This window comes from Aspergillus glaucus, assembly GCF_001890805.1.
Source record: "Aspergillus glaucus CBS 516.65 unplaced genomic scaffold ASPGLscaffold_22, whole genome shotgun sequence".
Classification (NCBI taxonomy): Eukaryota; Fungi; Ascomycota; class Eurotiomycetes; order Eurotiales; family Aspergillaceae; genus Aspergillus; species Aspergillus glaucus.
The window spans coordinates 434,050-460,391 of NW_019170474.1; the positions used below are offsets into that span (position 1 = coordinate 434,050).

The 26,342-nt window shown below is 50.3% G+C and overlaps 8 protein-coding genes across 8 annotated transcripts; 3 read left to right on the forward strand and 5 right to left on the reverse strand.

Moving 5' to 3' along the window:
- Positions 1–269: 269 nt before the first annotated feature.
- ASPGLDRAFT_134245 (putative non-repetitive nucleoporin) lies at positions 270–4,590 on the forward strand (the record flags this gene model as incomplete). Its single annotated transcript, XM_022541277.1, has 5 exons — positions 270–570; positions 625–3,102; positions 3,154–3,242; positions 3,294–3,923; positions 3,982–4,590. The coding sequence occupies 5 exons, from the start codon at positions 270–272 to the stop codon at positions 4,588–4,590; spliced, it is 4,107 nt and encodes a 1,368-aa protein (XP_022397496.1).
- A 1,945-nt stretch (positions 4,591–6,535) lies between these two features.
- ASPGLDRAFT_38802 (TauD/TfdA dioxygenase family protein) lies at positions 6,536–7,819 on the reverse strand (the record flags this gene model as incomplete). Its single annotated transcript, XM_022544987.1, has 3 exons — positions 6,536–6,702; positions 6,759–7,093; positions 7,146–7,819. 3 exons carry the CDS (start codon positions 7,817–7,819, stop codon positions 6,536–6,538), a joined length of 1,176 nt encoding a protein of 391 aa, XP_022397497.1.
- Positions 7,820–11,675: 3,856 nt separating this feature from the next.
- Positions 11,676–12,365, forward strand: ASPGLDRAFT_133914 (EXPERA domain-containing protein; the record flags this gene model as incomplete). Its single annotated transcript, XM_022541252.1, has 4 exons — positions 11,676–11,766; positions 11,832–12,026; positions 12,090–12,242; positions 12,295–12,365. 4 exons carry the CDS (start codon positions 11,676–11,678, stop codon positions 12,363–12,365), a joined length of 510 nt encoding a protein of 169 aa, XP_022397498.1.
- A 948-nt stretch (positions 12,366–13,313) lies between these two features.
- Positions 13,314–14,625, reverse strand: ddiA (putative DNA damage-inducible v-SNARE binding protein Ddi1). Its single transcript, XM_022550228.1, has 4 exons — positions 14,448–14,625; positions 13,771–14,381; positions 13,649–13,700; positions 13,314–13,593 (listed from the first exon to the last, which is right to left on the reverse strand). Coding segments are annotated over exons 1-4 (693 nt in total). The 5' UTR covers positions 14,450–14,625; the 3' UTR covers positions 13,314–13,565.
- A 1,958-nt stretch (positions 14,626–16,583) lies between these two features.
- Positions 16,584–18,886, forward strand: sit1 (putative siderochrome-iron transporter Sit1; the record flags this gene model as incomplete). Its single annotated transcript, XM_022549344.1, has 13 exons — positions 16,584–16,619; positions 16,695–16,826; positions 16,900–17,059; positions 17,113–17,177; positions 17,236–17,340; positions 17,388–17,481; positions 17,530–17,855; positions 17,914–17,971; positions 18,022–18,115; positions 18,173–18,360; positions 18,415–18,474; positions 18,525–18,718; positions 18,758–18,886. 13 exons carry the CDS (start codon positions 16,584–16,586, stop codon positions 18,884–18,886), a joined length of 1,641 nt encoding a protein of 546 aa, XP_022397500.1.
- Positions 18,887–19,911: 1,025 nt separating this feature from the next.
- Positions 19,912–20,779, reverse strand: ASPGLDRAFT_134307 (pectate lyase; the record flags this gene model as incomplete). Its single annotated transcript, XM_022541282.1, has 4 exons — positions 19,912–20,043; positions 20,095–20,363; positions 20,422–20,692; positions 20,726–20,779. The coding sequence occupies 4 exons, from the start codon at positions 20,777–20,779 to the stop codon at positions 19,912–19,914; spliced, it is 726 nt and encodes a 241-aa protein (XP_022397501.1).
- Positions 20,780–22,096: 1,317 nt separating this feature from the next.
- ASPGLDRAFT_133971 (DUF3425 domain-containing protein) lies at positions 22,097–23,023 on the reverse strand (the record flags this gene model as incomplete). The annotated part of the gene is made up of 2 exons (XM_022541258.1): positions 22,097–22,827; positions 22,876–23,023. 2 exons carry the CDS (start codon positions 23,021–23,023, stop codon positions 22,097–22,099), a joined length of 879 nt encoding a protein of 292 aa, XP_022397502.1.
- A 479-nt stretch (positions 23,024–23,502) lies between these two features.
- On the reverse strand, positions 23,503–26,321 carry ASPGLDRAFT_28820 (uncharacterized protein; the record flags this gene model as incomplete). Its single annotated transcript, XM_022543791.1, has 7 exons — positions 23,503–23,753; positions 23,804–24,417; positions 24,468–24,821; positions 24,869–25,238; positions 25,284–25,441; positions 25,496–26,171; positions 26,222–26,321. The coding sequence occupies 7 exons, from the start codon at positions 26,319–26,321 to the stop codon at positions 23,503–23,505; spliced, it is 2,523 nt and encodes an 840-aa protein (XP_022397503.1).
- Positions 26,322–26,342: the final 21 nt, after the last annotated feature.

Consider the following 26,342-nt stretch of genomic DNA (forward strand, 5'->3'; position numbering starts at 1 on the left):
TCTCTTTTCCTCTTTGACAACGGCTCCGCTGGCTGGCCTCTTCCTCCTCTGCTCTTTTCATGCAGGCTAATGCTCTTTATTCTCCATTGTATTTCCTCCCCGGCTGGTCCTCTTTTGTTTTGACTTGAAGTTATTTCTTATCTCATTGTCTGCCTTCTTTCGGCGCCGAAACGAGACTCTCTTTACGCCGGGGAGCGCGACTCCCTCCCTCTACCACCTCCCCTTCCTCTCCTATAAAAGAGCTCTTCAGCGAGCTGCGAACCAACATCATGTCTTACCCGAATATTCCTCCGACTCTCACGCCGCAGAAGCCGCTCCCAGGAGCTTATTTCCAGACTCCTGCCCCCGGGAATGCCTCCAATGCGCCGCTCTTTCCTCCCAGGCCCGCAACGCCTTCTGCTGTTGCTCCAGTCCCAGAGCAAGCCTCGCCTGCTTCGCTCCCTAAGCTTCCTCCAGCAACCTCAAAGTCCAAGAATCAGACATTGAGCACAGAGGAGCGCGGTGCAGGGACGATCAATGACACGCTTGCTCAGGAAACTCGCTATCCCGACCTCGATAGCTACTTGTCGCGTGAGTTACAACGTTGAATTCCAGAGAACTCGACTGACTATTATCTGTTGCTAGAGGGCCTTTCATCCGATTACGATATCCCCGTCGCACCGTCATGGGCGCCGTTCCAGAAAGTCAAGATGTACAATATCCCCGACCAGATTTTCGATCAGTATAACCGCGCGCAGGTATCGACGAGTATGGGTCTTTTCGCAGAGTTGAACCACGCGTGGGTTGCGATTGATAACGCCCTTTACTTGTGGGACTACACACACCCAAATCCGCAATTGGTGGGCTTCGAGGATCAACCTAATAGTATCAACGCCGTCAAGCTGGCGCGACCTCGTGAGGGCGTGTTTCTGCCATCTATCGCCTATATACTCATTGTCTCGACTACCGCGGATGTCATTTTGTTGGGTATGGGCTGCGAGACGATCGCGGGAGGTACACGGCAGGTGTCCTTGTATCAAACGGGCATGTCGACAACCATTCGGGGTTTGGACATTGACGTTTTGGCTTCGTCGGACGCAACTGGCCGGGTCTTCTTTGGTGGCTCATCGGACAACGATGTGTACGAACTCATCTATCAGCAGGAGGAGAAGTGGTTCCAGGGCCGGTGCTCAAAAGTCAACCACACTAGCTCTCGACTGGCAGCCTTCACCCCGAATCTGAGCTTCACCCAAACGGCCTTTGAGCACGTGGTGCAGATGGAAGTCGACGACAACAGAAGGTTGCTCTACACTCTCTCGTCCCTTTCGACCATCCGTGTTTTCCACCTGAAGTCTGATGGAACCGTCAACCTGGCCATCACGAAACCCGCCATGGATATCTACGCCAACATTGGACATATTATTATGACAAATGAATCCCTCAACCCCAAGGTCAGGATCGTGTCCATCAGCCCTATTCCGGCTGCGGAGGCTTCGAGATATCACCTTATGGCGACCACCGCTACCGGTTACCGGATCTACCTGAGTGCCACCGGGTCTTATAGCTGGGCGCCGTCCCCGAATGGTGCCAGCCCCCCGACAAGCATGCAGGCGCACCATGTAAAGACGCCACCATTCGATAACCCCTCCGCTGCTCCATTGAGTCCTACATTCCAAGCTCAGCCCCGGTTCCAGGCCCCATTGGCTTCGAAAATTCCTATTCACTCCTTGGATCCTACTCGCTTTACCGTCCGTTACCCTCCTGGCTACTTCTTCTGCTTTACTTGCAAGGATTCCACGCAGAAATCCGACACCTTGTTCGTCTCTTCCCCTGATTCCGGGCGTGTAGCTCGTGCGCAGGATAACCCCATCCCTGGAAAGGCCGGTGAGACCGCGAGCTGGCTTTCGTTGGGCAGTAGGGCAGAGGATATTGGCCTCTGCTTCCCACCAGCCGCAGCAGCATCCTCGCCTGGAGGGTTTGGCAATGAGCTTGCCATTCAGTTCGACAACCCGGCACCGGAAATTGCTATCTTGACGAACACTGGTATCCACATCATTCGTCGACGTCGACTCGTTGACATGTTCGCCGCATTAGTACGTGGTGGTCGTGTTGATAACGGCGGAGACGAGGGACTTGAGGGAGAGATCAAGAACTTCATTCGTACATATGGCCGGAGCGAGACGCTCGCAACAGCATTGGCTGTTGCATGTGGCCAGGGCGTGGAGATCTCCACGGACTCGCGGCTATCACAAATCAACGACCCGGACGTTCTTGAGTTTGCGCGCAAGGTCTTCATCGAGTACGGTGGTCGGCCTACAATGAACGAGAATGCCGTCGCTGATAACTCGACGCCTGCTATCGATGCTGTCATGCCGTCTCCCAGACACACAGGTATTGCCATGTACATGACGCGTTTGCTGCGGTCGATATGGAAGAAAGAGATCGGCATAGCTGGCAAGGACCCCAACGGAGGGGAAACCATCTCGCCTTCAGTCGCTATCGCGAAACTGCAGACCATTCAGCGCGACCTGACAGCGCTGCAGGACTTTTTCAAGACCAACAAGAGCTTCATTGAGGGTCTGAGCGGTCCGGAAGCCCTGGCTCGCGTGTCGACCAAGCAAGAAGAAACTGCTCTGCAAGCGGAGCACCGTGCACTTCACTCTCTTGTCCAACTTGTCTCTCATACCATCGAGGGTATTTCCTTCGTCTTGGTGCTCTTCGATGAGCGGGTGGATGAGATTGTGGCCACTTTGCCTGACGAGTCGAAGCAGCGATTCCTCAAGCTCACGTTTGAGGAACTGTTCAGCACTAGCAAGGGCCACGACATTGCCAAGGAGCTAGTCAAGGGAATTGTGAACCGCAACATCGCTAAGGGTTCCAACGTCGAGACGATCGCTGATGCTCTGCGACGGCGGTGTGGCAGCTTCTGTAGTCCCGAGGATGTGGTCATCTTCAAGGCGCAGGAGTTGCTTAAGCGGGCGACTGAGGTCAATGCTAACTCTGAACTCGGTCGCAACTTGCTCAACGAGTCTCTTCATCTGTTCCAACAGGTTTCGGATAGTCTTCCCATGGACTATCTCGTTTCTGCTATGGAAAATTACATTGAGAACGAGTTCTTTGCGGGTAAGTGTTCCTCACACAGTTGTGTTATTACGATGCTAACATGTTGACTAGGTGCAATTCAACTCGCGCTTAATGTTGCGGCACGCTCCGACAAGGCCAACATGGCGTTCTCGTGGATCGTGGATGGACGGCCTCAGGAGGTATGTTCAGGCTCTTTAATCCTCGTAACTGATGGATGCTAACGAACTAAGGATCCCCGCCGCGACTACTTCTACTTCAGGAAGCAATGCTATGATTTGATCTTCAAGGTCGTCATTGCAGTCGACAGCCTCGCCGCTAATGACCCCGGCGTCATTGACGGGCAGTTCACTGTTATTGCCAAGCGCAAGAACGAGGCGTATGGCGTCATTGCCGATTCGGCCGACGAGGTGTTCCAGACGAGCTTGTATGATTGGTATTTGGAACAGGGATGGAGCGACCGATTGCTCCAGAGCACATCTTCATTCGTCATTACCTATCTGGAGCGCAAATCGGCAGACGACATCGCGCATGCGGATCTCCTCTGGAGATACTATGCGCAGTCCCAGCGGTTCTTTGAGGCTGCTAAGGTTCAGTTGCAGCTTGCACAGAGCGCCTTTGCATTGCCTCTGGGTCGCCGGATCGAGTACCTTGGCCGTGCCAGGGCGAATGCCTCGATTTTCACACCGGATGTGGGCCGCCAGTCGCGACAACGCGTGCTACAGGAGATCTCAAACCTTATTGATGTCGCGAACATCCAGGATGATTTGCTGCAGCGTCTGAAGGATGACAGACGGGTTTCTCCGGACCGGAAGCTTGACGTTCTCGCGGATGTCGACGGGCCAATCATGGACATCAGTACTGTACGTATAATACTTTCCTCATGCGATCCTCATGTGTGAATTTTACTGACGTGCACAGCTGTTCAATGTATTCGCTGATCCTGCGAGCTACTACGACGTTTGCCTGCAAATTTTCCACCTCGCGGACCACCGCAACTCGGCCGATATCAAATCTACGTGGCAACACCTCTTGCAGGACTTGCACGACGAAACAGTCGAAAGGGGCGAACCCCTGCCCTACGAAGCCGTCATCGAAAAGGTCCGCAGTCTCGGTAGCCGCCTCCGCATGTCCGAGTTTGTCTTCCCCGTTCCGATCCTCCTCCCCATGCTTGAGCGCTACGCCCTCGAGTACCAGCGCGGCGTTGGCCCCGCGACATGGGTGGTAGATCTCTTCTTGGACCTCGGCGTCGCTCACGAAACCGTCTACACCGTCCTCGAGGCCATGTACTACACCGACGAAGCACCCTTCCACGGCTCGAACCGGAAATACATTGCGAAGGACCTGCTGTACCTGATTGAATATTGGTTCCACGAGACTGTCCGTCTCGGCGGAGCTGTGTTTGGCAGTGACCTGGTTGCGGAGCGAATTTTGGAGATGCTCCTTTTGTTACAGCAGGGTGGTATTCTGCCAGAGCAGATGGAAGTCGCGCATGAACTTCGGGTGCGTATCGAGAACATCCTGCGGTGATTTACCCAGGTAACGGTTGGCCGAGAAAAGTTGGACGTTGGAAGTTAGGGGAACTTGCTTTAGGAGAGGAAGAACAAGGCTAGACCTGTTTTTGTGTTGTCAGCCAAGTACATTTACACTGTTGCATTTGAATGTGTTTTCTTGAGTTTTTGTTTGTACAATGGGCGTTGATAGTTATTTTATGGTTGCTTTTCATGGAAGAGGTGTGATGTTCTTTTGGATGATGGTAGTCCATAATCTATGTTTTCCTACTATAAATATGAAAGATGTAATAGCTAGTCTGTATTAGTCTTCGAGATCCGTTGCTATACAAATACGCTGGAATAGCTCATTCATAGATGATTTTATGTCCCATGCGTTTCCAACACGAGATCTACTTTCATATAAGAGCAGTCATAAAGATGGCACTTACCCAAATATGCAACGCAGGTGGACTGGAATCGCAACATACCCATCAGACGCATACAGCAATCATCTTTACAGACAACCAGGCGGTGATACAAGCGTGCTCAGCTCCAGGAAGGTCTTCTGGCCAATATATCCTGAGTGAAATAACACGCACTGCATCTCAACTACAGGAACACGGCTGGGATATACGGTTGTATTGGCTCCCGGGTCATGAAGGCATCTACGGCAATGAATGTGCTGACGCTCTTGCAAAAAGAAGCTGCTAATTCCCCAGCACCCAATGGTGCAGAGGAGCCCACCCTCATGGCTAGCACTCGAAGAACCCTCCGCATAGAAGCAGCAAATGCATGGAAGACTGAATGGTCTGCTTCCCCTCACGGGAACTCTCTCCGTCGTTTATGGAAAGAACCCTCAAAAGCACCAATGCAGCTATACCAAGGCCTACGGAGAGCCGCTACATCAGTCCTCATTCAAATGCAGACTGGGAAGATTGCGCTGGCCAGCTATCTTGATACCTTTTAAGGCTATGGAATCGAATGAATGCGCCTGCGGACGCGGCCTTCAAGACATACACCATGTTCTCCTCCACTGTACAAACCAGGCAAGACCCCGGATGCGCCATCTTACACAGGGGTCAAGGCGGGAGCTGGATTACAGGGCCTACCTTACACGGCCAGACCTGGTACCGAGGGCAATGCGTTTCATGCTTGAGACGGGCCTTCTGGACCATTTTCAGACTCTTCCAAACACATACCGAGTCACAACAACAGACACACAAAGCAACCGGCAGTGTAGCGCGGTCAAGGTTACACGCTTGCAGAAGTAGGGAAGGAAACGAGACAGTATCCAACAAGCCCATGGACCTTCGTGGCCACGGGAACAGCAGTACGCAACCAGCAGCACGGGACATACAACATGCGGAATAAGATATTAGGATATGTGTATAAAGGCAATGATGTAGCGGCTTACCCGGCCGCCCCGCAGGACCTGCCGCCACTCGGCCTACAGGGCTGACAGATGCGTGTATGAACAACAACAACAACAATAATAATAATAATATAAGAGCAGTCAAGACAAAACGAAGTAAATCCAATATGCAGAATCAATTATTATTACCACCCATTTTAAGACCACAAAAAGAAAAAAGCAATTAGTAAACCCGAAACAGAAACACGCTGAAAAACCAAACCCAGCAAGCAAGCATAAGAGGAACCGAATCCCCAGCCAAAAAGCAAAGTCTATCAGTCATCAAAAACAACCCAGTCTAGTAAACCAGCAATCAAACAAACAAAAACAAAAAGAAAGAAATCACGAAAAAGAAAAAAAAAAAAAAAAAACCGTCTATCAGAAACAGACCAGACAAGACAATAGGTATCGAAACGTAGGCAGGCAAGACAAGAAACAGGCGCACATGGGTATTAGGCGATGGCGATGGCGATGGCGATGGCAAATTAAGTCGTACGTCTTTTCGAGATCAGGTCAAAGCGGATAAAGAGTGAGAGGATGAGGTGAAGAAGGAAGAAGAGAGGCGAGGCGATTACTCGCTGAACTCGGAGTTGGAGTCGTGGGAGTCGTGGTCGTGGTCGTGGTCGTGCTCGTCAGGCTGGTGAGGGGGCATGGGCCTCTCGCCTAGCGCGCAGAGACGGAAGATGTGGCGGAGCTGGGCACTGTTGTCGTCGTCGAGGTAGTCGACGATAGCGGAGTCTGTTGTGTCTTTGTTAGCTCGCGCTCCTGATAGGATACAAGGAGAGAGGACATACGAATGGTAGACCGGTTATCGAAGATAACAATGGTCTTTGGCTGCCAGCGCACACGAGCCTGGAAGTCATGGCCAGTGGCAACGTGGTTCATGAGAAAATCAAGCAGCCACTTCTGCTCGGGCACCTTCATGCCCTCGACCCTGGTGATGAATTCGCCGTTGAAGAACAGACACTTCTCGCCGGTCACGGGGTGCACGCGGACGAGCGGGTGGACGGTGTCGACGGCGTCCTTGCGGACAAGACCACCGGTCAGGCGGGTGTGGTTGATCATCTTTGCTGACGAGTGCGTTGCGTCCAGCTTGTCCAGGAAAGAAGTGAATGTGGGGGAGAGACGTCTGCACTGGTTAGATTGGTCGGATTTCGAGAAACGGGGAGAGGGAAACTTACTGGTATGCCAGGTCGGTTCCGGCAAAGACGGTGTCACCGCCGACATTGGGGCCTTCCAACAATCCAAGCATGACATAGCCCGGGGGCTGGATTTCGTAGCTGACATCCTGGTGCCACAGGGTGGTCGTGGTGCGCTGGTCCAAGAACCGCGTAATCTCCTCCTTGTTTCCATCACGGTGAATGATGTGGAAACCGGGGTGGTTGCGAACCGTCCCCGAAACAGGTTGGTAGTTAGGCTTTCCGAAATGCCGCATGAATTCCTCCTGACGCGCCGGACCCTCGTCAATCAGATCCTGATTCGGGAGCGCGACGACCTTGCGCTTCGAAACGAGCAGTGCGAGCTCGTCCTTCTGCGTGTCGTTTAGCTCGTTCAATTGCACGCCGTGCAGGAATGTGCCGATTCTCGGCTGGATGTGCTCCTCCCTGGCGGTGCCGCTGAGCAGGTTGGGCATGGAGTCGTCTGCGCGGAGAGCCGGGTCTTCATACTCGAATGGCCGCAGAGGGTCAAACCACATCTTGTCCCATGTCGGGAGGTACTCGGGATACCGAGTGCGCAGCTTGTGTTCCTTGTTGACATCGACATAGGGGATGTTGATGTCGTAGCTGATGGGCTGTTCCGGCTTGTGGCTGTTGACCGGCTTAATGGGTTTAACTGAAGGGGCAGAAGAAGGCATTTTGCTTGGAAGAATTGAACAGGATGGGTAGAAAAAGCAAAAAGAGAAGGGCGAAAAGACCTTAAGAAGGTTCAGAGACTATGCAAGCAACGACACGAGTCAAACTCAAAAAAAGAAAAACAGACGATCACCGGTCTAGAAAAATGAGAGAAGGCCGAAGATCCTGATTGATAACAAGAGAAGAATCATGGAAGACGAGGAAAAAAAAAAAAAAAAAAAAAAAGAGTTTGGAGAGGACGAGCGTCGACAATAAATAAGGATCCGTCTCTGATAGACAAGACGGGGGGGGAGGGGGAGGGAGTGATACAACAAGGCCGGCGCTCTCCACCGTCTCATCATTCATTTTCGTGTTTTCCTGCCCGATAAAGATTTATTTCGAGCAAGTGGATATCTTGATATGATCATTGTGGCACCACTGTGTACTCTTAGTGCAAGTGAACAACCTTGCGCGCGCGCGCGCCAGTGCAAGCGCAACAAACGGCATTGTTGCTACATAGTACATAGTACTCCCTTTCATCTCCGGAGGGATATGCGTGAGAAGATTCCGAAAAGAACCAGGGCCGAGGGTCCAAAAAAAAAAAAATAATAATAATAATAACCATGCCGGGACGACAGGGGTGTAGCGCAGTGTGTGTGTGTGCGTATATGGAACTGTGTGTGTACCAGAATTACACCAAAAAAACGGTCCGGACGGGTCCAAACGATTCAACGGCAGACGGCCGGCGCCACTTTTAGAGTGACAATGACATAAAACATACCAAAAAAGGGAGTAGAGCAGACAGATCCGACACGAAGTAAAACTGGAGATACTAGTCCGTCCGCTTAGTGAGCCACCTCCGTTCACTCCGGACTCGGGGGAGAGTGTTCTGTATGTACAGAGTACCGGAAGAGAGACTCTCAACGAGAAGATTAGCGGTCAAGGGTCAATCCATTGGCTCGCGGGTTATCGGAGCTCGAATTGTCGTCCACTTGGGCTATTTTTCATGGACCTCTTTTCAAATGGGGTGAAGGAATTGATCCATTGACTGCGATTGTCCACCGACAATGAATATCAACATAACCCCCCGGTTCGCTCCCTGATCCCGGCGCGTTTCCGGGACTTTGGCTCGCATTGGATGGAAGCTATTTTTCATTCCGTTTGTTTCTGGTGCAGAATTTTTTTATTTGCTTTTTCTTTTCTTTTCCTTTCTATTTTTTTTTTTTTTTTTTTTTTTCTTCCCTATTTTTTTCACCGCTTAGAGAGACCTCACACAAACGCGAGTGTTAAGGTCGTCAAGGGTGCCCGAAGTGTGGCCGGAAAGTGGACAGGAGAATGATGGAATCTTGCAGCATGCAGCTAGAATTCCAAAAAAAAAAAAAAAAAAAAAAACAGTAATTAAAACTGCAAGCCGTGATGTTCAATATCACGATACAACGGGAGCAATTGAGCCGAGTTGAACTGGCCAGATGGGTCCTGTAACTGTCGTCTGAGAAGTTAGCTGCAGCTCTCCATAGCTGGTACGTAGCTCCAGCTCCTCCCGTAGACCTCCGGATGGAGTAGGGGTAGGAGGAGTCCGAAGTCATAGCTCTCGCGCCGGCTCGTTCTGTTTCTGGCGACTTGCTTCCTATCTTGCATCATCCTTGCATGGCCTCGAAGCCGTCTGTACTCCATGAGTATCTAACGTAGAACTGGATCCTCGATCGAGGCCTGCGGCTAGCCTTGATATGGCCAAATGATCCAGCTCTTGTATGTATGCAACTAATTCTTGGGCCAGAAATGATATTTTATTGACATGACTGATCGGATCTTACATCACGGAAACCAGCGTGTAAACCAAGAATCGTATACATAGTTAGCGGTTGGGGTTGTGACAGGTTCCCAATCCATGGTCCCAGTTCTTTTTTGCTTTTTCTGAGCTGTCGATTCTCGGACGAAACATCGGTAGATGATTCTGGGGTCGTACATTGTACGCATTCATTGGTTCGGCTCTTGCCTCTTCACCTGTCCGTTGCCGTCGACCCTCTTTCTCATGTGTTCCCAGCCCAGCCTGTCTTTTACCCGAATAGTTTAATCCATAGTAGTGTGTGTACTCAGAACACAGCGTTTAGAGCCCACCGTGCTCCGGAGCCAGTCGTCATACTCACTCCATATGGTAGACTTGAATAGGAATAGCAGTCCGTTTTCATTTCGGGTGTACGGTTCGATACCCCCGGTACGGAGCAGATTTTTTTTTATCAGATTCTCCACAGACAAGACACTAAGAGAAACCGTTTTGTATCATCAGAACCAGCTCCATCCAAATCGGAAGGAGAGCGGCTGGTAGGTTGGTCGTTCTAGTACAGTAATCTTGGATCTAGGCCGGTCATAGAAGGTTTCCTCCAGGCCATATCGAAGGGCCGTAGAAGAACATTCGAACCCATTTCACCACCGTGGTCGCAGTCGCCAGCGCACAGATCAGATCAGATAAGTCCTCAATCAATCGGTAACCCATACGTATCTTTACAGTTGCTTCGATGTACAGAGGACTTTGTACTTGTTGCCCTTGTTTCCTGAAAAAAATGGAATACGTACTACGTCATGCCGTGTCATGATTGGCATCGAGAACATCTTGGCTGGAGAATATCCTCCGTAGTGTGAGAGCATTTCTGCAGACAAGCACCGGTCTCTTCGTCCTTTTGCTTTCCCCTTTCTTTCTCTTACGAAACGGAAAATCGCCACGTTGTCCCGATCTGGTCAGCAAATTGAGCAGCAACGTTCGCCCAAGCCGGCCCGGTGGTGGTAACTAGCGTAGGGAGCTAAAGCAGTAGCGTCTTGTCGTGTAATCTCCATCCGTCGTTTGAACTTTGGGTCGTCTTCGGCCCCAAATTGGGAACCACCAAAGCCAGAGAGGTGTGTGGAGACCCGGTGCATATGTTCCAAAGAGGAAACGATCAGAGGACCGCACTACTGCACGTACGTAGTAGACGTAGGATCGTGATTCCGTACAGAGCAGGACTCTGTAGGACTGACTTTTGCTAGACCGTAACCTGACATGCAACTCCATGGTTCCGGTTTCCGGCATCTCGAATTTCCTTCTTTCATCGGATAGTCGCCGGCAGCATGCATCGCAAGCTCATACTCGTACATGGATGGTGGTGATGTGTGCTTCGGAGTAAGGGGAGGGGGCAGGCGCAGAAACAGCATCCCAGAGCACACACTAGTGGGCTTTAGTCGCCAGGGAGCGAGTCAGTTCCTTTGTGGTTGTTCTCCGTCGAGACCGAAACGCCAGACGGAAAATGAGTCTGAACGATCAGCCCAGGACCAAGACCCAGGCGCTGTCAGGACCCAGCTGATTACGGCTCCATCAGCCAAACGGCGGCGGACTTGCGGTGTACAGAGTGTGAGTCTTCCGTAGACACCGAATTATCTCCTACTTTTCCATTTTGCCATTCGAGGGTCGTTTGGGGATATGCGTTTATCCCGAATATTGTATGGGGCTGTCCAAAGTAGAGTTGGCAATGGATCCAACAAGCCGGGCGAAAGAAGCAAACATGAACTTCTTGGAATTACCCAGGAGAAACCCCCGTAGGCTCGATCCACGAGCTAACTTTAAGCTATGTTTAGGAGGAACTCCCGAGACGCGTGAGAAAAAGCAAATATAAATTGTTTTTTGCTTTTTCTACTCTGTAGTCACCTGACAAGCACTGCTTGCTGCGACTTCACTCAATGGACATGGTGAACATACAGAGTACTCTAGTCAATTGAGAGCTCGCTATACTTTATAGAATATCGTCTGAATCAGAATATTCTATAGCTGACTCGTGAACCCCTCTGTCCCTCTGTTGCTCCTCTCATTGCCGGTCGGCCTAAAACACGCACACACCACCAACTAGCAACATGGCCGGATCCGCGCCGGCCTCGCTCTGGACTCGCAAACTCGACCTGCTGTACTTGGTCTTTTTCGTCATTCACCTCCCGATCATCTTGCGTATGTGCTCTCTACAATTGCGATGCCTCAATTGCTATTTCTGTAGAATTATCCTGACCTTGCAGTAATCGACGCGGCTCCTCTCCTGCCGTCGTTCCTCCAATTTGATATCTCGCGACAACTTCGCGAATTCTACGTAAATACGTACAATGACAAGTTCTTCGAGCAGCCGGCGCCCGTGTGGTTCGTCGTGTTTATTACTATGGAGATCTGGTATCATGCTCCGTTGAGTGTTTGGGCTATTGGTGCTTTGTTGCGAGGTACCCCCTCCCCCAACCCCCCAATATTTTCATGGGATGTTAATGCAATGTTAATGCGCGTAGATGACCCCATGGTCCCCGTTCACCTGCTAGTCTTTGGCGTCCAGTCGTTCGTCACCTCGTTGCCGTGTCTGGCCGAGGTCTGGGGCTGGACAGATCGGACGTTGGTTGAGAAGCAGAATCTTACCATGTTGTATAGTCCGTATGTTGCATTGGGTATGTCTACCGATATGATAGATCTTGATTGAAATGAGCTAATGTTGCGTAGGCGCATTCATGGCCCTGGATATGACCTTCCGGCTGCGTGCCCGTCTCACCCAGAAGAGCAAGAGCGAGTAGTTGGCGTTACTACGACCCTACCGAAGGGACAGGGATATCCAACAGAGAGGATAAATTCGAACAACGTCACGAGAGGCGAGGAGTGATGAGGTCACGTCAAGCAGGTATCTAAAATCAAGGCCCGTGTAGTGCAGGCACAAGTATCATGTATGCAGCATGTGCATACGTAACTGCAAAAGATTGATAATAAGAGATGGATATGATAAATCGTCTCGTCTCCATTCCCCTTGCGCATTCCAGCTGTATCCTGTGCTATGTAGATATATATATGCATCGTTAGATATCACATTGCATTTATATTGAACCCTGTCTATCTATAGTATCGCAAAACAACCCCGTGAACGCCACTGCGTAGATTAAGATAAGTAGTTTACAGACCGTTCCTTGACTCGGAAGAATAATCCCATCCAGTCGGTATCACTGATTGATCAAGATACGTAGTCGCAAGCCAATGCATGCATGTCTCAAGGGCTTGATAAGAATTGCACCGCCGGTGCAACGATAGCAGAATCGCAGTAGGCTTCGGTATTGCACAGGCTTGAAACAGAATAGCGCTGGTTGAGACTGTACAGTGATACAAATATGAAAAGTACAACACAAGAATCAAAACTACCGCTTGGTATCACTTTCAAATCAAGAATCCAATAGCCCCGTCCAGGTTCCCGTTCGCTGCGTCCAAGGCCCGGATCGCCTCATCCCGAGTGAAGCCCAGTTCCGTGATCTTTGCGACCGAGTCCTGTGACCACCGGGACGATGGTCCAGGTGCCGGACGTCTCGGTGCGGCAGACGACGACGATGCTGCAGCCGGTGCACTACTGGAACCACTAGGTCCCTGACCGTTATTGTTGCCCTCAGCCTTGTGGGTGACGGCTCCTGTTCGTGCCCCGACTTCGGCACCTCCCTGGCCCTTGACGGTCGGTTCGTCTTCAAACTCTTCCTGCAGATGTTTGGGTATATCGGCCTCTGGCAGGAAAGGAACGGCCTCGTCCTGGATGACAAGCGCCCCCCTCTTCAAGTCAATGCAGGCCTGATGACGTCTCAGCATATCTAGGCCCAAGAGAAGATCAATGTGTTTCCCCTCCATGACAGTAAACGAGCACGGTAGGAACATGCTCCCGATCTTAATCTGCGCCGAGTGTACTCGCCCAAGAATCGTTGCGGTGCCAACACCTTTTGCAATCCCTCCATAACGCTGGTCAACTAATCGCATAATGTTGCAAGCGGTCGCGCATTCAGGCGACATGATCGTGACTTGAGCACCCGAGTCGACAAAGGCGTTAAGTCTGTGGCCGTTGACTTCGACAGGGATGTAAAGCATCGTAACGCGACCGAAAGCTTTTGATTCGCTTCGTTAGCAACGGTTCTTGCAAACTGCTCAAATAAATATAGGGAAGCAACCACTTACATTCCGGATGATGCTCCATGGCGTTATGGAGGTTCTCAGTCACAGCATTCTGGCGAATAATCTCCTCAATCTCTCTTTGGTTCTCAGGGTTGAACGGGTCTGCGTTCAGCATGGCAATGCGCGCTTCTTTCTCTGCCTCCTGCTGGGCCTCCCGTTGTTGCTGCGCATAAAGGACGTTACGGAATTGCTGCGGATCTGCAGCAGCCTCTGCTAGCTCTGGATTCTGTCGCCGGACCGCATCCTGCACTCGCGGATCACCAAGAATATGTAGACGAATCGTTTCAGGATCAGGTGTCATCGCTTGTCGTCGTTGGAGGCTTTGTTGCGCTGCGGCACTTGGGGGTCCAGCTGGCCGTGTAGGTGCCGGGGGAGTCCGTAGCGCAACTTGAACTCCCAGCATATCCCCCTCCCCGATACCAACTTGCTCGAGTGTTTGTGCATCGTCGCTGAGGATCCGGTTATTGTAGAGCAACCGTTGGGAGGTAGGAGGGATGGCGGATTCGACTTCGATGATGGCTTTGAGAAGCTCGACAGTCATGTCTCCCCCAACTTCCAAGTTGACGATGTCGGAATCGGCTTGGTCAGGCCGGATAACGCTGACGGTGATACGCCTGTAGCATTGGATGTTTGTTAGCCAAAGCAGTACCGTAATAGTTGTCCTTGTCCTCAGAGCTCACATCGTGAATCAAAAGTACTTTATGCGGGGAAGGTCTAATCCCGCAAGAAGTCCAATTCAAGCAGAGGCAATAAGGAATAAGGTTGTATCGAGCAAGAAGCGTGTTGTCCAACTTAGAGTCCCGTTTTATAGGCGAAGCACGCGACAGAAAAAAGGAAAGAAAAGGCCTGCAAGGTGTCAAGTCCCACGCAGCATGCGTAATGACCTCAAGCTGGGCAGATCACGGAGTCGAAGGGGAGAGCTTAGCAGAAGAGAGATAGGCTGAGAAGAGCAACTAAGAGAGAAGATTGAGAGGAAGAAAGTACAGAGTACAGAGTAGTGTGAACAGGATGTTGGTGTTGCTCTGGTGAAGGAGAATGCGGCGACATGTGACGTGCGGCGGCGGCGGGTGGCTCAAAACGGCAACTTTCCAACTTCTTCCTCTCTCTTCCTTCTTTCACCACTCTTACTATAGTAGGATTTCGTCTTACTTACAGTCTACAGTCTACAGTCTACAGTCTATAGCTCTTGAACATTCACCATTTTGTGTATATTTATCAGCGCCATGCTACTGCGACGCGTGCGCTGCCGGTCGCGTTCTAGATCGAATGAAAATCACCAAGCCAAGCGGGTGACCGTTGAACCTGCAGTGGGAACCGGAGGGGCTGCGTCAACTGTCGAGAGGGGCCGGACTACACACTCGGATTGGAAATAGGACGATCTCTGCCCGATTGTCAACCTTTTGAAAGCATTTCATTCTGGCCTGAAGCCACAGATTACTGCAGCTTATCACGCGTTGAAAACCTGCATACAGGCCATGCGATGGTAATCTTACGGCTGTTTCTCTGCTGACGGCATAGCCTCGTGCTCTGGTGGCCACAAACGAGTTTCGCATACTCCGCACAGTCCGGATGATAATAACGCGCACCCCGTTGAGTTCCATTCCCCATACACGGTGTCCAACGAACAACGAACACTCTGGCGACATATTCGAGTCGACGAAAGTACGAGGGAAATGCCGCAAGTCTCCTGCAACTAGTCACTTAGGGGCAGCAACCGATGATACTGGTTCTCCACCAACAATAGCGCGATGATTTGCATAAGGCTCACCACTGGACGGAGTATATCCGTCCATTCAAAGCTGATCAGAGATCAATGTGCTGACTATAATTGTCGGCATTTGCTCGGCTCTTTTGATGAGAATGCGGTTAGATGCAGCTTCTTACAATACGCTGATATTCCGTAGGAATGCCACAGGATAGACGGCCGGCACTGATACAGCGATACATTGATGGAAGTGAACAGGATGTAAACCCTGTACGGCTATGCATAGTACACATCCCCTGTCAATTTGCAGGTCGACACGGGGATTATCAACATTGATTCCGATGTCTAGATCAAAAAGTCCATTCTTGGGGGCGTTTGACTTGGGCTTTTCGGTTTGCGTAGGATACCGACACGACACGCTCGAATACGTACTAGGCGCCCGTAAGGTTTCTTGAACCATCACCGGTAGCTCGTACAGCGTTGTCGCTGCTTGCCATTTGGTGGACCAATTTCTATCCCATAAGCCGTAGCAAATCGAAACAAATATAAATTTGCCAATGCGCAACATGAAAGGAATAATCAATTGGCCGCAGCAAACTGAGTTCCTTAGTTAACATCTAGCCATTAGTTAGTTACATTCCGACGATCAGATAAGATCGTCTACTGAATACTACCATCTACCGCAAACGGATGTTGCATCTCGACTGCAATACAACTACAACCATGTAATTTCGAGTCGGAGAAGCATGTAGTTTTTTGCTTAATGCTGAGACTTTCGTGACTGCTCTGCTATTCTTCTTCTTTCTCTTTTCTCAGTTTTCGCACCTTCCAGTATTTGATTTGGGCTCAAGATCGCCTTCTACATCCATGGAAACGTGGTTGACTAACTATACAATCGTGATTAAGCTCTGAAGATAAGATTAGCTCTTGATGATGTGTTGCTGAGTTAGTTCCAATGACGGGATTCTGACTGAATCTGTCTTTTTCTATTTTTCTTTGTCTTGTCCCTCGCGAGCTTGCCTACTTTGTCCTCCTCTCTTTCACTTTCTTCTCTACTCTTTCCTCGGAACTGGGAGTAGGAGTCTCTGCCACCGAAAACGGACAGAACATAATGTCGACAGATCCCCCAACATCACCCGACGAGAAAGTACCTAAACATGTCTCTCAATCTCGTCCATCACAGGGCAGCTCTGAGGAATCAGTATCTTTGTTGAGCAAGGAGAGTCCGGGTGTCAAACGGATTGAAATCCTCTCCTCGCACATTCATCTAGTCGATCGAATCTTCTTGTTCTCCAGCATCTTTCTTATTGCTTACGTCTATGGCTTGGATAACCAGGTTCGGCAGACGTATCAGGTATCTTGCAGCTTCTCCCATATTAGACGCCCCAGGATCGAACGCGTTGCTGATTCTTGTGTCAATCCCACAGCCTCTAGCCACAGCTGAATACCAACAACACAGTCTGATCTCCACCATCAACGTCTTGCGCGCTGTGATTGCAGCAGCAGCACAACCTACCGCCGCGAAAATTGCTGATGTTTTCGGAAGAGTCGAAGTGATTCTCCTTTCGATCGTGTTCTATACAGTCGGTATGACTTGAGACGTTCTTCATGGCCTCTTTCCTCTTCTGACAATCGGCTAGGGACCATCGTGGAAGCCTGCGCGAACAATGTGCAAACCTTTGCTGCGGGTGGTGTGATATTTCAGGTATTTCAAAACTGTATTATCTTGTTTGTGATATGTCTACTAACCTCGTGATCACCAGGTTGGTTATACTGCAATTGTCCTGCTGATTCAGGTCTTAATCGCCGATATCACCTCCCTCAAATCCCGGTTGCTTTTCTCCTACATTCCGTCGACACCGTTTATCGTAAGGCCTTCTTACTTTCGAACAACGAATGACGCTGACCAAATCAGATCAATACGTGGATCAGCGGTAATGTCACTTCTTCCGTCCTGCAAGTCACTACTTGGAGATGGGGAGTTGGGATGTTCGCAGTCATATATCCAGGTACGCGAACGTTTTTACCAAATCTTTTATGGCACTAACAAACCACAGTGTGTACTCTTGCGTTGCTCACCCCACTCTACATAATACAGAGAAGGGCCAAAAAGCAGGGCGCCTTTGCGACATACCAGAGCCCTGTCCGGCTGCTTGGAGCTCGTCAGCTTGTTAAAGAGTCGTTCTGGTATCTCGACGTGGTCGGCATCTTACTTCTTATCGCCTTCTTGGCCTTGATCTTGACCCCATTTACAATTGCGCACGGAGTCCAATCGGAATGGAAAACCGCCAAAGTCATCGCCCCGCTCGCAGTCGGCGTCTGTTGCATCCCGGCATGGATCGTCTGGGAACGCAAATGCAAGCATCCAATGGTACCATTCAAGGTCTGGAACCAAATCATCTATGGGAAAGAAAAGAGAGGTCGATTGACACGTGTTACAGTTGTTGAAAGATCGGGCCGTCTGGGGCGCCTTGGGAATTGCTGTCATGCTGAATACTGGTAGGTCCCTACCAAGGATTCCATAAATAACTGAGTCTAATGCCCCATAGCATGGGCCCTTCAGGGTAATTATCTCTATACCGTCCTTGTTGTCAGCTTCGACGAGTCAATTACCTCTGCGACAAGAATCATCTCCTTGTACAGGTCAGTCTAAACAATAATCGACAACAATGATTATAAGATTGTACTGACACTACTCAGCTTTGCATCGGTTATCACCGGTTGTCTACTCGGTTTCGTGATCCTCAAGGTTCGAAGACTCAAAATATTCATCATTGTAGGGACGTTGCTTTTCAGTGTTGCCTTTGGCATCCTCATATATTTCCGTGGAGGGTCAGGAGGATCCAGTCATTCAGGTGTTATTGGTGGACAAGTCTTGCTAGGTATTGGTAAGTGTATTTGAGCCCTGAGCTATGGGAATCTGGGTGCTAAATTACTCGCAGCTGGAGGTCTATTCCCGTACTCAGCCCAAGCCAGTATCCAGGCAGCTACCAAGCATGAACGTAAGTGCATAGCGTTTTCTTTCTTTACGGACTTGACTAAAATGTAACAGATCTTGCCGTGGTAACCGGTCTCTTTCTGGCCTGTTACAACGTCGGAAGCGCACTTGGCGATACTATCGCGGGCGCAATCTGGACCCAAGTCCTTCCAGGGGAACTCAGCAATAAGCTCGACGATCCTGCACTCGTTCAGCAGGCATACGGGGACCCGTTCACCTTTGCATCTTCTCACGCCATGGGAACGCCTGTCAGACAGGCTGTCGTCGACTCTTGAAAATATGTCCAGCGGCTACTTTGCATCACCGGCATCTGCTTGACGGTGCCCTTGATCGCTTTTGCGTTTTGCATGAAGAACCCAAAGTTGACCAATGAACAGAGCTTCGCCAATGCCGAAGAAAGCGAAGAGTCTTCTTGATTTGCATTGGTTGTTTTTTTTTTTTTTTTTTTTTTTTTTTTTTTTTTTTTTTTTGGGGGGGTTTTTTTTTTTATCTAAAAAGGTTGTTCTCTGCCATATTTGAGATGGTCTTTATGGTACAGTTCTTCTAGCTTATGTATTTAAAAAACTAGCTACATATGAGAATGTGACAGTTCTGCTTAGAATCATAGGGTGACAGTGTAGACAAAGCCACATTTGTTTATCAAACGGAATTCACCAGCGGATTCTCTCTCTTTGTCAATAAATCGCAATTCGACTTTTCCATCTTCCTAATCCTTCCTCCTCGCCATGCCTCTCTCGACCGATCGCGCGAGTAGCCCGTCTATATCAACTATCTGACCCTTCTAACCTCCATCCAGAGCGCAATGATCTTCAGCCACGTCGAAAGGCTCCAACGCGCCCTCGCCGAAATCACAATTGCAGAAGCGGTATAAACGCCTTTACCCTCCCAGCATCGCTATACTAATGAATCCAACCCACACAGGCCCAAAGATACCACGCCATGGACACCCTGATATCGCAGATGGAGAAGCAAATGGAGAAATGGAGAATCGAGCGCGCGATCTTGTCGAGGATGGTGCTGAGTATGGATTTTGAGATGCCGGGGTATTGGGAGATGGTGAATATACTGCTTGGGCATTATGATGTGGCTGCGATGGGTGGTTGATGTTTATGTTTGTGGTCTATTTCGGTCTGTCGGAGTTTCGAGAAGATAGTTATAGAAGCTGTTGGTGCTCCCTGACTAGTAGTATCTGCTACTGTATACTGTCCATCAATAGATTGATTGTTTTACATTGATTGTCTTCAAGATCACGTGGGGACTTAGCCGAAAGAAATTAGGTCTATTCCGAAAGAGGAAAGCAGCTAGGCAGCTACGATTTCAATTTCAACGTCGACAAAGTTTTCATTCTCTGGTGAATACATAACTTGTATATCAATACAAGTGACATTGGATGCTAATGCTAAGTCACAGAAGTCAAGCTAACTTCAACAGTTCGAGAGGCTTAGCACGAGGAAAGAGGCTCAGTATACTTGCACGCATCGCTAGGTCCAGAGCCAATCTTCTCCGGCTCATCGCCGTTGCTGTTACCCTCGTACTCGATGCAGATGTCGTCGACATCGGTAGCGCAGGTGTCCTGTGCATGTCAGCTTAGCCACAACAACAATTCAAACCCAGGAGAGCATACAGTGATGGTGGCGGTGTCGCCATAGTTGCTGTTGATACCAGCAAGAGACTTGCCGCTCACGGCCGTAACGCCAGAGATGGTCACGGTACGCTCGGACATCGAGTCACAGTTGCCGCAGGAGCGGTAGAGCTTGCCAAAGTCATAGACGGTGAAGTCTTCGATGCTGACTTCGCCGCCGGAGTTGTGCTGGATGACCTTGTCGTCGGCGCCCTGGGCACCACCGCCGATGATGCGGTAGGGACCGCTGCCTTCCTTGAGGGAGAGGGCGTCTATCGAGCATTTGTTAGCCAAGTGGCGTATACGTTTGTTAGGGGAGAATCGACATACCCTCGCACACAGCCTCCCACCAGACGTTCTCAACAGTGCAAGCACCCTGGCAGTGAACACCCTCGATCTGGTCAGAGCCAATAATGGCGTTCTTGAGAGTACCACCCTCCTTGATGATGAAGACGGCATCACTCTCGCCACCCTCGTCCTGGCCGGTACATTCAACACCACGCCCGTACGTCTTCATGCCACCGTCGAAGACATCGGTGATTTCCTTGGGCTCGTCAAAAGTCTCGCTGCCCTTGGAGTCAGGAAGGGGGAAGGTGTAGCGCTTGGTCAGGTGACCGTGGGAGCCTCCGTGGACAGCAGCGAAAGCGCTGGTGGCAAAGAGAGAGAAGAGAAGGCTTTTCTGATACATTTTGGATGATGTGAAGAGGACGATGGTTTCCAGAACCTTGAAGACAGTTGAGAGATTGAGGGTGTTGTTGGTTGATGGATGATGCTGAGAGGTGGTTGCGAAGCCGGCTTTTATACATGCGCTCATGGCATACATTCGTCAAGAGGACCCTGTCCTCTACGATATTGATCTATTTTCATCTTGGCATGTCTCAATGTGAGTCCTCATTATCCCAGGAAAAGAGAATTGAGGATATACGTGAAACTGCTGGGAAGGTGATGCTTCCAACGAAAATACTACCGCAGCATTGATTCGTGCAATTGCAGACACGACGGCCACCACTTGAATCTCGAATCAGTCAACGTGCCTGCCGATCACCGCAATTCATCTCGGCGCTCAGCAAACATTCGATCCGGATAATTATGGACCTCTTGGATTTTCTGATACACCCTGCTTGCCTCGTTCTCCGTGCCAAGATCGCGGCTTCCGCCGACATCCCAGACGTGTCTGCCATCTGAGCAACCTCGACCTTTGAACTCTGAAGAGTGATATGCAGTCAACAGTCTTTTTGCTCTTCTACAGCGCCCTCTCCCCGGATACACTTAACCGAATGACTGGTGGTTGCGTTGCGATTCTCATTCTTCAACCCCCGGATACCAAGACCCTTAGCGTCGAAATCGTGGCGCAGCACAGTTAGGGTCTTGGGTTCTCCACTACCTAATTATCACACTGCATTGGATTTGTCCTGTGGCTACTAAACCACCCTTGCGATTCATTTGGCTAGCTTAACTGATTCATGTCTGAGCGCGGTTTCTGGCGTGTTATGGCAGCATGTGTCCTTTCTACTGCAATGTCGAGCGATCATAGAGGTACAGAAGAACCTCATATATAAATGAGCACATCGAGGTTACTTGCTTGACATCCTACTGTTTGCCCCTGACGCAAAAGTTACCCGCCTCATCAATGCGCCATGGGAGTTGCTACAGAAGTTCATTGAGGACGTGTCTTCTATCCAATTGCTATCCAGCTACATCAATAAACCGATAAAAGAATATACAACACATCAGTCTCTGTTCATCCAGCACAGGTTGCTCAAGTTCAGAGTCTACCGATATGGAATCTCCTCCGTCCGACGTTTCCCCGGACCCCTACAGCTCTATGTCTTATTGGCTATTGGAAGACGCCAAGATTTAAGCCCTTTTAGTGGTGTCAGAAACTTGCATTAGCGCGTTTTGTGGGGTCAACGAAGCATTCTACAGAGGGAGGCGATGTGAGAATGTACTTGTAGAGCATGAATTCGTAATGTACAAGCAGATACGCTGTACACGCAAGAAGAAACTAGATATACCGAAAGATAATAGCATCCCCCCTCTCCCTTCGCCAATGATTCGTCGACGTCAGTAACTCCGGACACCCCCGGACAACCCACGGCCACTTTTTCAAAAACGCCTCCGTCACCTCCCAGCTGCTCGGATCTGTAGGTTCGCCCCAGACGAGCATACTGCAGCTATCCGACGACATATCCCAAAAGCCCATGATATCCACACATAACTCCTCATCGTCGAACTCCCCCGCCCGGAGGAGATTATCGCGCATTTTGGGAACCGGGAAGAAATCAAGCCAGGGATGATGTGCTAGTGACTTTTGGAGTTTCGTTGGGCGAAGCGCAAGTGGGAGATTAGTATCTTCTGCGATTCCCGGCCGCAGCGTGCTAAATGGCGATATTGCATCGTCGTGCATCCATTCCGGGTCCGGGTTCATGCCCATAGATGCCATGATTGCTTCGAATGCGCGGAAGACGTTCACTTTGCTGAGAGTTAGGAGGTGGTCGGATGTTGGACAGCCTAAGATATAGCTCTGGTATGCAGATTCGCTGAATTTTTGTAGGTAGCTGAATATTTGGATGCCTAGGCAGCGTTTTGATGTTGTGCTGCTTGCTGAGGACGCTGGGGACACTACATTTTCTGTAGATTTTGCCGTGTCTGATGGTGAGGTAGACTGGGGTAATGTCTTCACTATCGCAGTACTCGGTGGCGCATATGGATGTTCTTGAGCGCGTTTCCGCTGACCTGCTATCATTAGCTCATAATCCTAGCATTTATATCCCAAATACATACGATGCGCTCTCTGATTCAACCGATTTTGCCTCCTCCGCCTCTCCACGGGATCCATCAATCCCGACCAAGTATCATCGGTCGGCTCCGTTTTGGCCGTTATTGTCGTAGTGCCTGAGCGTCTCGGAACATCGGAATGCGTATTTGCCATAGTAATGACTGTCAGCAGGACCTTGAAGAGAACTAGTAGTTAGTTGATTGAACGCATGCGGGGACCCGATAGGCCTCTTATGTTTCGCTGACACGGGGATCTGCTACTACTTGGTTCGGAGTTAAGGGTATCTCCGGGTGGGGTGGAATTGACTGGAATCCGACAGCCTAGCCCTAGACTGGTGTCTATTTGTGGCGATCGACGAGTTCATTGTGGTTCACTACGTATGCTATCTGGAGATAGAGTGGCGAGTAACAACTATAAAAGTCCTGATCCATCCAGATAAGCAACTCATCGATTCTCAATCTAAACTCACACTCCTAGCAAGAATGCAGTTGGAGAGTAACCTTTTGGAAGCGCTTGATGCTGCGGATTAAGGTCAAGGGTTGTTCCTAAGTATTCCATTGATGCTAAGATAATAGATTAAACATTAGCAGCCTTATATGCGTGTATCAAAGACTCTTAAAAAGAAAAGCTAACTAGGCGGGTTCCTGCCAGCGCGAGGATGGTCGACTGTCGGATGGTCGAGTTTCGGTATTCTCCCGCTTGTATGCCTCGAATGATCGAAGCATCGCACTATGGTCGAGTCCGCTTGCAACCGCTATCATAGCGCGATGCTCTCCTTCTCTCTTTCGTGCCTTGACGATATTCTTCCTCGTCTTTGTCCTGATTGCAGCATGGATACTCTTCGTGATACCGTAGCCGGGATAAGCCACGAGGCCGAGTGCAGCTGACCAGTTAGTACCAGATTCAAAAGAAAGGGAAGTAAAGTTTGCTTACCAGATGACATCTTAGTAGTAAGCCCGATAGTCCCCTTTGCAAATCCCTTAGCCGCGCCAACTGCCCCATCTTCAACGCCGCCCTTGTACGGTTGTCTGACGATATCAGCAAGGCCCCTGCTCATACCATGCGCAAAGTTCCTCCCCCCGGCAAGAGCCCCCGATTTCCAATCTTTGACGTTGTAGTCCTTGACATCTTCACCATAGAGTCTAGGAACGGCCCGCAACCCCTCCGTCGTTGCAAGCGGAATATCAACAAGCACACCCTTGTAATAAGACCCCAGAAATTTGCCAACACCCTTTGCGCCCGCTCCAACCGCTCTCCCGGTAGTAATCCAGCCAGAGCGAGGGTCTTGTGCTATGGCACGGGTCATTTCCTCGGCAGTTGGTACCTGGCTGTCCGACTCTGCTCTCTGAACGGAGGAAGAGCTGGTAGTTCGCGGGGTACTGGGTCTTGATGAACCACCTCGACCGCGGCTGATTTCTTGGTACGGTTTGAGGAACATGTCGGTTGTTGCTCGGGCCAGGTCGGCGCCTGTGCCAATTGCGGCGGATGTAGTGCCTGTGATGGGGTCCCATCGTCGGTTCAGGATGACAATTGGATTTGGTGAGTGGCTGTATTGTTAGCTTGCTTGATGAACGGACATGGGGGAATCGCAACCTACAATTGCAAATCCTTCGAGTCGAGCCGTAAATGATCCGCAAGAACCTGCGCCGCTATCTTCGACAAGAACAGCGGCTTTGACAAGGACTTCTTGTATACCCACGTCGCCGGCTCGTCTGGCAAGATCTGACATTGCATCATATCCCAGGGGAGATTGCGATGGAACGACTCGACAGCGGTTTGGATACCGCATTCTGCTTGCATCATATTAGCGATATTACCTGCCGCGGTTGATGTTTCGGGTCGCATGCAGAGGCGAATCGCATCTGCTAGGTTGTTGGCATTTAGTAAAGTATGCTTAATAGGCTTTGGACCGGCTCCGGCTGCGGCGACCATGTTTCCCCAGAATGGTTGGCTGGATGGTTAGTGACGTTCAATGGTGTTAATGGATGAGAAGCTTACTCTCCAAAGAAAGGCACAATAGAGGTAGGACGTCCATAGCGCAGACCACATGCTGTCGTTCCTGCACCGCCATGATGAACCACAGCAGCAACACGCGGAAACAGCCATTCATGAGGACAGTCGCCGAGATAAAAGACGTCTCGTGTGGAGGGCGAGGAACCGCCCAGCTTACTCCAGCCGCGCGAAATAATGGCACGGACACCGGCCATGCGAACCGCTTCGAGGAGAATCGCCGTCAATCGCTCAGGATCTTCTATCACGATACTGCCGAAACCAATGTACACGGGCGGAGGCCCGCTTCTGAGAAATGCATCAAGATCAGGAGGGGGTTGGTAGTTTGGCGGATCGCAGAAGAAAAAGCCGCAGACATCTGAACTTGTTAGCGTGGTATAGATCAAGGGGATGCTCGACATACCGATATGTGAGGCCCAGTCTGCAGGTTTGGGTATCAATGCCGGCGACCAACAGTAGGTAAAGGGTATCCTTAGTGTTGCTGCGAGGTTGGGACCCTCTGTGACCGGAACTGCCTCTAGATCGATAGTTTTTCGCCAATCGTTGATCACGTCGCCCAGGCTGCATGGCTGTCAGATAAACAACCTGCTAATGGCATAGGAATAGTGTGCTTACCCCTGCCAAGTCATCCATTCGACGATACCATACGAAGCGAAATTGGCAAAATTTGCGCTCGTCTCGGAATACTTCAAATTAGCCAAAGGATGCGGAAACGCTGTCGTGTGAGACCACGGCATCGTGAACATGAGATGCACTGGGATGCCCAGAGCCTGCGCACAGTGTACGTGGGCGAAACTTGGAGGATTTGCTATGATGGCGTCCGCCACGAAAGGTGTCGCGGTTAACGGATCATCTTCAAGACAGGAATTCCAACACCCCTGAAGCATCTCAGCAACCATGCTTCGCTTGCGTTGGATATCCCCCGCCCGCAGACTCTTCATCTTCGGAATAAGACCCGGGTTCTTGACCATGTACGCCATAAGGTCTGCCGGGTCGCCACCGATGGGATAGAACTCCAACCCGGCGTTTCGCACAAACGAGTCGAAGACATTGTGCGTAGCTATCCGGACGCGATGGTCATGTTTTTGTAGTTCATTCCCCAGAGCAATAAACGGCTGGACATCACCCCGACTTCCAACAACCTGAATGACGATGTTGAGTTTGGCCTTGCTCGTAACAACCTCCGTATAAACCGGAGGCGGGACGTCAAAATCCTCGCTTGGCCAGGGAATTAACTTGATGGCCGCCTTGCACGCCGAAGATTCCAAATCAACTTCGATACGGCCGTCGTCTGTTGTATGTTAGAGACTGATATCATGGCGGGGGATCGGCACGCTTTACCTTGAACGCCGGCTGCATCTTCGGCGATTTCTAGGTATGGAGGAGGGGGTTGGTCGAGAAAGAGTTCATCAGCCACGGGCTGGGCCTTGGAGGATGACATCGCACCGGGGATGGTAAACCG